At 37.6% G+C, this 14,549-nt stretch overlaps 3 protein-coding genes across 6 annotated transcripts in view; 2 read left to right on the top strand and 1 right to left on the bottom strand.

The window, feature by feature from the left end:
* Positions 1 to 1,774: 1,774 nt before the first annotated feature.
* Positions 1,775 to 2,695, bottom strand: LOC132903003 (uncharacterized). Its single transcript, XM_060950153.1, has one exon. It carries the CDS (start codon positions 2,693 to 2,695, stop codon positions 1,775 to 1,777), a length of 921 nt encoding a protein of 306 aa, XP_060806136.1.
* A 1,609-nt stretch (positions 2,696 to 4,304) lies between these two features.
* Positions 4,305 to 14,549, top strand: part of LOC106131597 (phosphatidylinositol-binding clathrin assembly protein LAP) — a 38,385-nt gene continuing 28,140 nt past the window's right edge. For all 4 annotated transcript variants that reach the window (XM_013330742.2, XM_013330745.2, XM_013330744.2 and 1 more), the window contains exon 1: positions 4,305 to 4,567. In XM_013330742.2, the coding sequence (XP_013186196.1) occupies positions 4,417 to 4,567 (151 nt within the window). In that variant the 5' untranslated portion in view covers positions 4,305 to 4,416. The remainder of the gene's footprint in view (positions 4,568 to 14,549) is intronic.
* Positions 5,499 to 9,180, top strand: LOC132902972 (uncharacterized). The gene has a single exon (XM_060950084.1). The coding sequence runs from the start codon at positions 5,967 to 5,969 to the stop codon at positions 8,568 to 8,570; it is 2,604 nt and encodes an 867-aa protein (XP_060806067.1). The 5' UTR covers positions 5,499 to 5,966; the 3' UTR covers positions 8,571 to 9,180.

A 14,549-nucleotide genomic window follows, 5' to 3' on the forward strand; every position in this document is an offset into this window, starting at 1 on the left:
ATGTTGTTTTTTCCGCTCACATGGCGTATGTCGGTTGTGAACTCGCTGATGAATAGGAGTTGTCGGGTACGGCGTGGCGTTTCTGTAGTCGACGTTATTTTGTGCATAGCGAACGTAAGAGGTTTGTGATCGGTGAAGATGATCAGTGGACGTCCCTCGAACATTTTTCGGAAGTGTTTTACGGCCATGTAGATTGCTTGTAGTTCTCTGTCGTATGTTGAATATTTTGTTTGTGCGCTGGAAAACTTCTTAGAAAAATAGCCAAGTGGTTGCCATTTTTCGTCGATGTATTGTTGTAGCACGGCGCCAGCTGATTTATCCGAAGCGTCGCAAAATAGGGCGTAAGTAGCATCGTGGGACGGGTGGGCGAGTAAAGCAGCGTTGCATATGCTGTTTTTACATGCTTCGAATGCGTCCGATGATTCTTGTGTCCATTGTATGACGGTTTTGTCACGTTTCTTGACGTTGTGGAGATGTGCATTGAGTGGTGCTTGGATAGATGCGGCGTTAGGTATGTGATCGCGGTAGAAATTCAACATACCGAGAAAACGACGTAGCTCTTCGATAGTGTTGGGCTTGGGGTATTTTGAGATGATGTCTACCTTTTCAGCTGGTGGTTTGATACCATCTTTGGATACGATGTAGCCCAAGAACTTTACTTCAGGTTGGCCAAAGTGACATTTTGCAGGGTTGATGGTGATGCCATGTTCTTCAAGTCGTTCGAGTACTTGCCGTAGGTGTTCACGGTGCTGGGTTTCGTTTTCTGATGCTATGAGTACGTCGTCGATGAATGGAAAGACGAAAGGTTGTCCTTTGAGTACTTGGTGGATGAAACGTTGGAAGGTTTGACCTGCGTTCTTGAGACCTGGACACATTCGTGGGAATTCGAATAGTCCCATCGGTGTGATGATGGCTGTCTTCTCGATGTCTTCCTCACGAACCATCAGTTGTTGATAAGCTCGATTTAAGTCCAAAACTGAGAATATGGTCTTCCCGGCAAGCTGGTAGGTGAAGTCTTTAACCCTTGGTACTGGATAGCGGTCGGGTTTGGTGATCGCGTTGAGACGGCGATAATCACCACAGACTCTGATGTCTCCGTTCTTCTTTGGTACGACGTGAAGTGGTGATGACCATGGGCTCTTGCTGGGTCGACAAAGTCCTTGTTCGATCATGTTTTGGAACTCTTGTTTGACTTTCTCGTAGCGATGAGGTGGTATGGGACGAGCTCGGCAGTGCACAGGTTGACCTTCGGTTTCGATGTAATGTTGAACGTTGATCTTGCTATTGTTGATATTCATGGCGGTGAGACGAGTAATTCCGGGATAATCGGCGAGTATCGCGTGATACGAATTATTCGAGTCTATACTGCGTATTGTAGGTACAGATGTTGCTCGAACAGGGGCGTCGACCTTTAGACTCGTAACGTTGTCGATTAGTCTTTTGTTTTTGAGATCGACGATGAGTTGATGATGTTTGAGAAAATCGGCTCCCAGGATCGGCTTCGATACGTCTGCGACGATGAATTTCCACTTGTATGGACGACGTAGGTTGAGATCAAGTTCGAGTGTTTTTTCGCCGTATGTTGATATGACGGTGTTGTTGGCGGCATACAGCTTGTAGGGTAGCGGCTTAGTTAGGCTGGTTTTTAGCCTAGGTATAGCCGAAATGTTCGCACCGGTGTCCACCAGGAAAGATAAACCAGTTTTTTTGTCTGTGACAAATAGGCGGTATGTACATGGGAGAACGTCGGATTCCGCCTCAGCCAACGTTCGGTCTAGTTTTCCGGCTTCTCGTTTTTCGTGATGTAGGAACAGGGCGATGTACATTTTCTCGCTTGTGCTCCAAAACGTCGGTGGTAAAAACAATGTGGCGATGGCGAATTGTCTCGTGAGTTGGGACGAGAATAGTTGCGGTTCCGGGACTGGGATCGATTTCTTCGATAATTGTTGTTGTTGTTGTTGTTGTATGGCGGCCTTGATTTCAGTTCGGCGATTTCGACGGAAAGTTTTCGTAATTCGTTGATGAGAAATTGTGTATCTGACGATTGCGATGGTGACTGGGCTTGTGATGATAATGGCGACGATGTAGTATTATTGACGGCGGAAATTTCCCGATGTTGCTCCATCATTTTGTCGGCAAGTAGGGCAAGCTCTTCCAGTGCGGTTGTCGTGCTGAACGATTCGCTTACGGCGAGGACAGAGCGAATATGTGCCGGTAGGTGGTTGGTCCACATGAGTCGTAGTGTGGAGTCGGGAATTCTGTCTCGAGCGAGATCGCGCATCCGTCGTAGTAGGTGGGTCGGCTTCTGGTCGCCTAGTTCCATTTCGGACAGAAGCTTTTGGAATTGCCGGCTGTCCGATTCTTCGTAGGCGGTGATGAGACGCTCCTTGATCGCCTGGTATGGGTTCGTCTCTGGTGGATTGTAGAGGAGGTCGCTGATTTGCTCTATGTCTTGCTTTTCGAGACGAGCGATGACCATCTGCGCCATCTTCTGTTCACCCTTCTTTTGGTCGTGGGTGGCAGCCTCGAAACTGTAGAACCATAGTCGTGGTCGGTCGCGCCAGAATGGTGGTATCCGCAGAGCGAGGGATATGTTGGCGATTTCGGGCTGGTTGTGGACGTGGGCTGGATCGGGCTGTGTGGTCTGCGATGCGGCGGCGGCGGCGGCATTTGCGGCAGATTTTTCGGCCTCCATGTTGATTCCTTCTTTTGTTGCAGTCGGGCAGAGATTCCGCGTTGAAATTTCTTTCTTCAGGAATTTTTCCGCTGGGCCGACGAGCAGGGATTCTTCTTCTTGTTGTTGTTCAGTCGGGGTCACCAATTTGGAGAGAGAGAGGTTCTCCAGGGTTTGTAGTAGTAGAATAATACTCCGTTTCAGAAGGTGAGAATGGAATGATTTATTTACAAAATTGAGACATATTTATATAAAACTATTTACAATGGAAAAGGCAAGGACGAATCAAAAATACGGAATTATAACCAATGATAAAGAGAAGTTATTTGTAACAAATCAGAAATATCGAATTATAGCCAATGGTGTGAGCGTATTTACAATAGGAAATCTATCGAAAAGTTTTTAAGGATAATAAAATGGATTTGCATAGATTTCTGAGAATTTTGCGTTGCTGTCTCTTGAGTCTGGATAGCTCCGTCCCGTTTCCGCTACACGTGTCGAGCTTGAGTTTCTGTGATGCCCGGTGCGGCCGCAGGCGCGCCGAGGGCGCTACGTGCGGTGTGCACGCGATGTTTGTTGGGCGAAACTTGCTTGCGTATAAAACCGTCTTGCTGCTTGCTCCCCGCCTCAGTGTTAATTTGAACTTGCGGCGTGAGGTCGCGCTCGTGATGCTCTCGCGAAGTGCAGTGTGTGCGTCGAACTCTTGAGTTGTGTTGTTTCGGACGGAGATCCGATGGACAATAATGCAGTGTGGAGAATTGGCGTGTGAAGATGCTGATGCTGCCTGGAAGAACTGCTGATGCACGATGTGTGGCATGTCCATGTGCACGCGCTCACAAACAGTTCTTTTCAGAACTAGCTTCTTCTGGTTTCTGGGCAACGAAGTCGGCATGATATTAAAGTGCTTGATTTGTTTTATTCATCTCTTATATATATATGTATTATATCTATTATATCCTGGTAAGGTTTGGGTATTGTGAAGGTAACTGTTGTTCTTGTTATTCGGTAAGGTAAGCTTGTTGGTAAGTATGTTGGTACTTGATGGTAAGTATGCTGGTAGCCACAGAGCCGATATCTTAACAGGAGCCGATACCTTTATTTATTCCTAGCACCTTTCATCGGCTCAGGCGACTTATAAGATTCTCATTTAAATCCGAGCCCGACGAATTCCGCGGGGCCGCCGCATGCAGCTCACTAGTTCTTACGACTATTCGTGCCACGTCGGATTTGTTCGGTTACTATCGTCGCGTCGCATCTTCGTCGCGGCCATCTAATACTGACTTTACAAATCCATACCTCTGTTTTTCAACATCATTTGTTTGCGTTATGCGTTGACTCTGTTTTAAAATTAATAGAGACGCTGTTGTTCTTTATAGTTATTATTTATTTGAATATATTCGTAATCTTGCAATGTATGATGTATGTAATATGTAAATATGTTATAACTTATACAGAGTTCCAAACGTAAGTAAATAAAAGCGTCGCTCACTCAGCTTCTCATTTCTTCGCTTGGTTAAGCCTCGCGATTCTTAACTTTGGCATGATGGCAATACCCTGATTATCCTTCTTGGTTTGTAGGTATCGTATCTCTATATGAGGGCAACCCTTCATCAGCACACGCCATCTTGAATTTAGTATTGTGTGTGAAAGACGGGGGGCGGTGACATATTTTTACCCGTCATCGTTATAATTTTGTGAATTTTGTTGAAAAAAGCTAAATTTAGTGCCGTTTTCGTGTGTTTATGTCAGGACTGAACGTGATGATGGCGGGTCAGACTATAAACGATAGGCTTTTAGCCGCTCGCCACAGTATCGCCGGCCAGGGATTAGCAAAATCAGTGTGCAAAGCTACCACTGAAGAAATGATTGCACCCAAAAAGAAACATTTAGATTGTGAGTATCGAAGTGATGCACTTATTCAGCATAATTCGCGCTATCAGCTACACGTAGACGTATATTTTTGCGTTCAATAAAGGTGACAGCTTGCCAGAACATAATTGGTCGATAACATTTCTATGATCTTGAACCACTGCTATCGCTTGAAGGTAGCGATGATTTTTCTACAAATGAACTACCTAATAAGTTAAAACTTGTTCTATACTATCTCTTTAGATGTTAGTGTCGAAATATTTTTTTACATCATTCGCTCTTACGGCACAGCATGTTAATTGACACAGTTTCCCATTATGTCATGTAAAATACTGATGGCAAGCATGTAATATGTTGGTAGTTGCAAAAAAATCAATTGTTTACGCTTACTTGCTCGCCTAGGCAGCTATAAGATTTATGTAAGAATCTAGTAAGACACTGTTGTTCCAACACACATTAAACTACTTGGATTTTTCCTGAATGTCAGGCAATTGTTCTTTAATATGATCTATTAAATGTAACTTAACTATTTATAAAAATAAACTAATTAAGAATTACATATAATAAAATTTTAGGACTGCTTGACCACAGTACATGGGTGATTCTCCACTATCGGGAAAATCAATGTCCTGAGCAATTTTTAGAATTGTGTGTGGCTATGTTTTTCAAACGATCATTTAATAAGATAGTACAATAAAAGTTCTTTCTAAGCTACCAATTTGTAAATAAAAAGAGATTCCCGATTTTTACGAAATATCTTTTCAAAAACCCCAAAAACAGTCCCCTGACCTGTCCCCATTCCAGATTTACAGTTTCTACCAAGACTTTTTTCTAATTTTGTCCAAAATATGTAGTATTCACAAATACTGTTCTAATGTATGATAAATGAACATAATAAATATTCTGGAATATATTTAAATTTAAGTTAAATAATAGAAAAATTTTAAATCTAAAGTTTGTCCTAACAATTTGTGAACAGTACCCTGTCATGAATAAAACAAACGAAAAAAAATAATCTAATAGAAGTAACATATTGCGTTAGCGTGGAACGGAACGACATAGTTGTGAAGTTCGTCCGTATAACAAGTTTGTGTGACCAGCCGCCATCTTCCTGTAGTGCGAAGCAAGTGTTGAGGCGAACACGTGCCGCGGCCGGATCAAATAACAGTCCCTTGGGTATGTGTTTTATTTTATCATTTTGAAAGATAAGTTAATGAATTATTCGTAATTATTATGTCATAATCTCTTGTTGAATATGATATTTCGCAATTTTTAAGTAGTACAATGCTATTGCAAATAATCCGAATTTTAGGTTAAATAACCAGTCCCCTGGCGACAGTCCCCTGTATATTTGAGCGACAGGGGACTGTCTTATTACACAGGGGACTGACTTTAGTTATTTTTTTCTCAGGTAAACTTCACAATGCCGCCTCAAAAGAAGACTAGGGAAGAAGTATTAGAAAGGAAGAAAGAATTAGAACGTTTAAGATATCAGCGCCTTAAAAATGATCCCCAAAAGAGAGAAGAAATGAAAGAAAAAGAACGTCTTAAGTATCAAAAGAAAAAAGAAAAAGGCTTAAGAAAACTCGTACGAGACATGACTCCACGTGAACACAGAACTGCAAAAAAAAATTGGAAAAAACATTGTACTGATTATCGGGCTAGGAAAAAGACATTGAAGGAAACAACTAATGCTTTTGTGAGAGACAACACTCCAAGTTCAGAGACTGAGATTTCAGCACCTCCTACAACTGACAATTCTGCAAATAAAAAGAGAAAAAGACATGCGAAGCTATTAAGAGAAAAAGCGAATAGAGACAAAGACAATAAGATACTCGAATATAAAAGAAAAGTCGAAAAGTATAAAAAAAGACTGTCAAGACTCGAAAAAACTATAAACCAAAATAAAGATGAAACACCTAACACGAAAATTAACAGAATGATTGATGATTCTAACTCGAGAAAAGAAATTGTGAAAAAAGCATTGTTCGGCGAGGTGATGAATAAACAATTGAAAGAAAATTATTCACAATTAAAGACCCAAAAAGACAAACAAATATTTTCAAAAGTTGTTGCTGGGACATCAGTACATAAATACAAACTATGGACTACCAAAGACAGTGCTATTAACTATAAAATGACAAAAAAATGGAAACCATCTCCTTCTTTGGAAATGCCTAAACGAACACGAATTGACAAAATTTCGAAGAGATGTGCAAAAGTGATTAGAGAGTTTTATGAGGATGACAGCAATAGCAGACTAGGTGCTGGAAAAAAGGAATTTATTACAAGAAATTCAATCAAGCATCAAAAACGCTATCTACAAGATACAGTGCTGAGCTTGTACAAGAAATTTGTAGCTAGTAATTTCAAAATAAGCTATCAAATGTTCTGTCGTTTGCGTCCTTTCTGGGTTGTCAAGCCAAAAGCTCAAGACCGTGACACTTGTCTTTGTGTCACTCACGCCAACATTGACTTAAAGCTGTCTGGTTTACACGCGGCAAAAATATTGTCGTATAACAGCTATCAGAAGTTACTAGAAAATTTATGCTGTGATCGCTATAATGTGGAGTGTTTGTCAAGAAAATGCCTAGTGTGCAATAACAGAACCCCTGCCTACAATGAGTTTGATGACAACAAACCTATACAATACAAGAAATGGGTATCTGAAAAACAAGAATATTTGGATCCAAAATCTAAAAAGCCTAAGCTAGTGACTAAACACCTTAAAAAGACTTTGACGCTGCGTCCGCGAGAGTTGATACATGAATTGCATGCTGACCTAGACAAGTTCTTTTGCCACCAAAGAAACATTGTACATCAATTCAATGCAATCAAACATTTGAAGGAAAATCTTGGCGAAGAAGATATTTTGATACACATGGACTTCTCCGAAAATTATTGTACCAAATACGGAGAAGAGATTCAACCCTTCCACTTCGGAGGATCTCGAACTCAAATAAGTATTCACACAGTTGTTGTGTATCTCAAAAACTCAATACAATCCTACGCCACCATTTCCAAAAACTTGACGCATTCACCCTCAGCTATTTGGGCGCATTTGCAGCCAATTTTCCGAGCAATACAACCTGGAATTAAATATGTTCATTTCCTTAGTGACGGGCCGGTTACACAATATCGGAACAAAACTATGTTCTTTGTTTTGGCCTCGAGATTATCCAAAGATATTCCAAATCTACAAGGATTTTCGTGGAATTACTCGGAGGCCGGACATGGCAAGGGTGCACCAGATGGTGTTGGTGCTACTTGCAAGAGGACTGCGGATGCTGTTGTAGCTGCTGGAGGTGATGTCGATACCCTGGAACAATTTGTGGAAGTCATCCAAGCTAGATGTCCTGGGATTATTTTCCATACAATAAATGACGAAGATATTCAATCAATTACTGATGCCATTGAAAAGACTTCCAAACTAAAAAGTTTTAATGGAACATTAAAGGTGCACCAGATCACTGGAATATCTACTTCCCCAGCAGTTTTGACAATGAGAAGTTTAAGCTGTTTTTGCCCTAATACCTGTCAACATTATAAAATTGGAACAATTAATTACAACCAGAAAATGAAGCTTCGTGTTCAAGACATTTACACCGAATCTGAAACCTCTTCATCCGAGGATGATAATGCCCTTGATATGTTTGAAATCGAACCTTCATATGCGACCAAGCCACGAACTGATAGTCCTGTGGAAGAAATGGAAGCGGGACCTTCCCGAGATAACAACGACAAGTATAATTGTGGAGACTATGTATTAGTTAAGTTGCAGAGTAAACATACTGAATACCGTTATGTTGCGGTCATAAATAAAATTGATGAAGAAGATGGTGAATTCACTGTCACGTTTTTAAAACTCTGTGATAAAGAAGGACTGACTTTTAAAGTAGACGAAGAAGATGTTTCTGATATAGCCTTTGAGCAAATTATTAAAAAGTTGACTAATCCGGACTTGATCCTAAAAGGGAAAAGAATCTTTTATAAATTTAATACACCGGTTAATATTTTTGAACAGTAATGATGATACATGATAATTATAGGATTTTCAAGAGCTGATCTCTAAGATAACTCACTTAAATTGAGACTGATTTTACTACTTAGAAGGTGTAAAAATTAAAATAAGCATAAAAGCAACTGATGTCAAAGACCAGAAATTGAAATTTTAAGACTGATTTAACTACCTGATACTAGTGTATAAGAGAATAAGTCAATTAACAATGATAATTATATGTTGTTTTGTTTCATTGATCTCAATTTAAAATGCAAAATATTAGTTACTAATTGATAGATGTAAGAAGAAAATGTTGATTATAAACCTATGATTCGAAGAACGTTTAAAACGTTTGCCAAAAAATATTTAAAGCAAAGTGAAAGACTTAGTTAATTTCTTTGAAGTTTATGAGAAGTTTTTTTAGTTTATGTTTATTTGTTCTTAATTGGATGTTCAATTTCTAAAATAAAGTTTATTTGTAATGAAAACTATCTTGCTTTTGTGTAAAAATCATTCCCCTGTCATATGTGTCAGTCCCCTGTCATGATTTTTCATTAAATCGTGGATAATTCCTAAAATATAAAAAAAATGAAGTGGTTGTCAATTATATAGTTTAAAGCTTGAATAAATTTAGCTTTCTATGTAGGAAAAACTATCATTTAGCAAAAAAAAGTATCAGGACAGCTTTGTATGGGCCATTTTCCCATTAGTAGAGAAGTACCCACATAACTCATCAGATCCTGTTATTTTAAGTCACAAAAGTTTCTACTCCTTAATATACTTGTTTACCACTACTCAAATCAACAAATTGTTTAAACGCCAGGGCAACACTACAAGACATTTGTGGCCCTTCAAAAAATTTTTAATCTTATTCAGCCTGTTAAAACTTACATTATTTATTATGAACACGCAAGCAGCTTAAAATTGATGCATGTATATCACCACTTGTATTTTTACCCAGTAAATTTTATAAGTGTTAACAATTATATTTGCTGTGTGTTGCAAAAAAAAAAAGAATAGGACCACACCATCTCCTTCCCATGGATGTCATAACAGGTGACTTAGGAAAAGGCTTATAAACTTGGGTTTCTTGTTTTAGGTGATAGGCTAGCAACCTGTCACTATTTGAATTTAAATTTATCATTAAGCCAAACAGCTGAATGTGGCCTATCAGTCTTTTTAAAAATTTTAATGGAGACTGGCTTTTTTAGAGAACAGCTCAGCTGATGTTTGATCAAGTGTAAATGATTCATTTCTTTAGCATTATATTTCAATATTTAAATTCAATAGAATTTTGTTGAAGACTGTTGGCTTCATATACCCGGCAATGGAAATAGATGTAGAATTTAGTTTTTAAAATATGATGAAGTAGGTACATGATCACAGAGGTCAGATGGTGTTTCTTGATGTAATTTTGGCCATAGTTTTATTTTCATATACTTAATATCATTTATGCCAAATCTAAACTTCATTTTTGTTAACTAAAATAAACCTTAATTTAAGACTATGAATTAAGATGAAGAATTGATGAATGTAGATGAAGCATTGATGAATTAAGCTGAAGATTTGATGAATGTAGATGAGGCATTGTTGAATGTGGATTAAGCAATAGAAGTATGTGGGAATTATGGAAAATGAAAAGCATCAAGTCTCAATTAAAGAGGCATTTTCATACAATATATTTATGTATTCAGATATTCTCTTACTATCCTGTACCAAATTCACTTTCTAACAATTTTATTTTTTGTGGTTGCTTGGAAGAGATTACATAATATGATAAAGCCACTTTTTGTACATTATGTTAGTTTAAGTATAAAATAAGTAAGTATTAATGTTATAATTTTTGTACAATAAAAGGTATTCTATCCTATGTTGCTAATGTTTGCAACATTCCAAAGAGATTTGGTAAATCAAATGAAATATAAAGTGGCAAAATATGAAGTACTATATCAAGTATTTGGTATTCCCTTCTCGCATCTCTCTCCCCTGATACATATAACTTGGGGATTTTCAAGGCAAGAGTCAGTAGGCATTATTTGTGCTTTGATGCATCACCTAAGACCTCATCTTGCTTACCACCAGGCAGATTGTCAGGTCAAACGAACTTCAATCTATTTATTAAAAAAACTAGGTAGTACATTTACATTAAAGTTGTAATTTTTTTTTTCAATATTAATAATGTTGTCTATGGTCCAATAAATACTGATTACTATTATCTGTTACATTGTATCCAGACTCATGACTGGGAAACCTGATAACAATGAACATTTCCTGTGTTATCTGTTGTTCTGTGTTGTCTGGTGTGTGATGCTCTTCACATGTATCCACCTACTTTTTGGAGTTCTGTAATCTACAGAAAACTTTTCATTATGCCATGTTCATTAGTCCAACTAATAAAATAAATATTCTAGAGAGCTGGGTATAAATTAAAAAAATAATATTTTATTGTACTTAGGCATATTATTAATGTAAACAGGTGTGTTTGTTTGTCTGTCTTCTACATCAAAACCACTGAATCTATGAATTTTCGCAAATATATTTCGCATGGAGTATGGTAAAAAGACGAAGGCCCACTGCAGCACTATGAATATTGCCTCTGATAGGTTCAAGTAATATTTTGGGTATTTGTTCTTACTTTTTCCCGAGTGTCGATGATCTAAAACCTGAACTTTATTAACCCAGTGCATAGCTGCTTAGGTGGCTAAGTGTTGTTTTACATACATACATATATATACATATTCGACCCTTAACGGGTAGAAAGCCAACGTTCAGCTATTTATATGGCTTAATAATGGAATTGAGATCAACTTTTTTTGAAACGTGATTGCTTTAAACCTTAATGAAAGTTATAATGGTAAGCAAAATGTAAGATTAGTATGCACAGCCTCTAAACATTTGGGGAAGCTTACTTTACGCCTATAAAGTCGCTACTCAACACAATAGCCGGTAATGATACCCCCCAACCAATGGTGGAATGACCTCTAGGATTTCATTGACAGATGTCGCTGACACGGTGCGAGTGGGCGGCAATGCGATTGATACAATCGATGGGCCAATTTGGTAATTGAGATCCTTTTGACCAAAAGTAAAAATAGCAATAGGTAACTTACATTGACATTAAGTGACATTGATCCAGTGGATATGGTGGGTAAGCGGACCCCGGGCCCTGAATGGCGGTAGAGAAAAGAAGAAAATGCTGCAGTGCAGTTTGTTACCGCTTCTTCTGCACTGACGCCTTGGAAGCGGCAGTAAACTTAGTTTTAACCCTTATGTGAGTGACGAGGTACCCGGGTACCTTCAGCATTTTCAAATACAAAGAAAAGTACGTTTTACGCTCTGTAGGTAGCTGTGGTTTTGTGAGAGCTCTTGACTACTTATAAATTATATATTTTTTAATATTTTGACCCAGTCAACTATTTACAATGTTTTGTGGAAATCAAAACATATTTTATACTCACAATAGAGTGATAAGGTACCCGGGTACCTCTTTAGGGCTTGTATGCCAATGAATGTAGTATTTATAATTTCGTACAAAAATGAAATGATAAACATTATTATATTTTATTTCATTTCTATAAAAATTACAAATTCTTTGTTTATGCAGAATTAGCACAGCTTTCGAAGCAGGTGTTACATGTTGGACGAGTTACTGCATGTTCATCACAAACTGGTTTTCGGCATTTAGTGCAAGCTTTTCGTGTTTTTCTTTACTTGCGTTTGAGTTCTCTGCATATGTAGCAAATGTTAAAACTTCCGTCGAATGCAACACGTCCTGTAGAATCTCGTCTAGTCTGACTTATAGAAGTTGTAGATCCAGAAGGAATTGAAAGCCTAAGTTCTTGGCCAACTGAACTGCAGATCTCACATGTAATTTTGTTGTCCCAATGCAATTTTTGATCTTTCTTCTATATTTTTAACACACAGTTGGAGACTCAAATGATTTCAAAAATTGTCTACGTCTGTCACTCGAGAAAAATTGTGGGTTATGTTTCATGTATATGCTGCCAAAGCTGCAATGTCAATTATATTATAAAAAAAGTGCTAAAGGCCACCGACTCGTTCTGCGTTTTACGGTATATTCTGCTTACAGCTTATTCATATTGTCCACTCCACTTTTGGTTTTATTATAATATAAAATTATTTCTGGCTTGGCAGTTACCTCATCACTTTCAGTAACTGGTGACATGTGCATTGATGATAACATTATTACTGCTTTATTCTTTTTAGGTACGTAGGAGCACACAGTTGCTTCTTTGCTAAAGGCGAAGTTAGAAGAATAAATTATCCTCTCCTTGTGTGCTTGCATATTTGCAGGAAGAAACCGTATATTTATTCTTACCGTTCCAACTCATGTCATATTCCACGAATTCAAGAAATGAGCCAGTCTAAGAGACTAAAAAAATTATCCATCGTTAGGTACATTCAGTCCTGAATTTTTATATTTAGCCACAAGATCTAATACAGGGTATTTTCCAACATTTATTTGACGATTGCCATCACTTGATTTTTCCTGTATACTCGTATATTTGTCCATTGAGGGGGTAGGAATTATTTGCATCACAAGCCCAAAATATTTTTATGCCATAGGTACTTTTCAAGTTTCGATGGCATGTAACGAGTACGCCCACGATATCCATACAGCTGTTCGTCAAAGGTAATAAATATTATACATTATACATTGACGAGGCTTCGAGCTAAAATAATAGCTAAGCTTAGCTAAATTAAAAAAGACCTTGATTGTTTACATTACATATAAACTGTATGAAGGTACCCGGGTACCTCGTCACTCTGTTAAAGGTGTTTTATTTGTCACTCACATAAGGGTTAAGTAATTTATTTGACGTCAACCAATGTTGTTAAACCATACGTTTTGACAATTATTAAGCGATATGAAGTATCTATCATATAATAATTAATAAACATTTTTAATTTTGAATTTTTTGAACCGGGAACACGCAAAGATAAGAGAGAGATCCTCTTGCCGCAGTTAAAATAGCACTAACAAATTGTTGATCCGGTGGAATGGTCGGAAGGTGGACCTCGGGACCTGAAGCATGGCGATGGAGGGTTCGACCGGGACCACGTAGCGGTCATTCTGTTTCCGAAGAAGTAGAAGTAAATAAATTTATACACACACACGCCCCCTCCCACCAAATTTCAAATTAAACGCACTGATTGCAATGGTGCCGGGAACCACACGGCAGATATATTAATATGTATGTAAACGTTATTTGAATGTAAATTATTATTATAATACCTACCTGTATTACTGTTGCTATATCTAAATTATACATACTGCAACATCATCAATAATCCAATTCATCCATTTGTTCGTTCGTAGTAAAGTCTGTATGGTTTAAAAAGAACTTATACAAAAGTTTTGGCAAAGTGTGTTTCGTCCTTTGCCAAATGTTACTTGTGTCGTAACTAGCATGTTTCAGAACAGATTCTACTTAACTTTCATTCTAAATTCAAATTCAAAATTTTCATTCATTATTATGGGATATATCATATATTATTTTATAATTGACATAATATCTACAACATTGGTCGACGTCGAGTAAATTACTTAAAAGTAAATCATTCTTTCCTTAAAATACCTTAGGTTCTAACAATAACATTCAAAAATTTTTAGAAAAACTTCATTTCTTTTTCAATTGAGAATATGTGTTCACAAACTTGTTAACTAATATCATTAAGCCATCTAGCTGAACGCGGCCTTTCAGTATTTTAAGACTGTTGGTTCTGTTTACCCCGCAAGGAATATAGACGTGTTTATATGTATGTTTATTCATTGTAGGAGCTCCTTTCCGCTGTAATGAATTATCCTTAGGTATTTACTCATATTAGTCACGTTTCACGCATAAAAATCAATGAACCACATAACATATCTTTCGTAATCTATTCTTATCTATATACATAGATATTTTAGTTTTACTATGTTTTTACTAATAAAACTATTTCACAGCTTTTATGAAGAAATAGCAAACGCATGTACTATTGACT

The sequence above is a fragment of the Amyelois transitella genome, chromosome 20 (assembly GCF_032362555.1).
Source record: "Amyelois transitella isolate CPQ chromosome 20, ilAmyTran1.1, whole genome shotgun sequence".
NCBI classification, from domain to species: Eukaryota; Metazoa; Arthropoda; class Insecta; order Lepidoptera; family Pyralidae; genus Amyelois; species Amyelois transitella.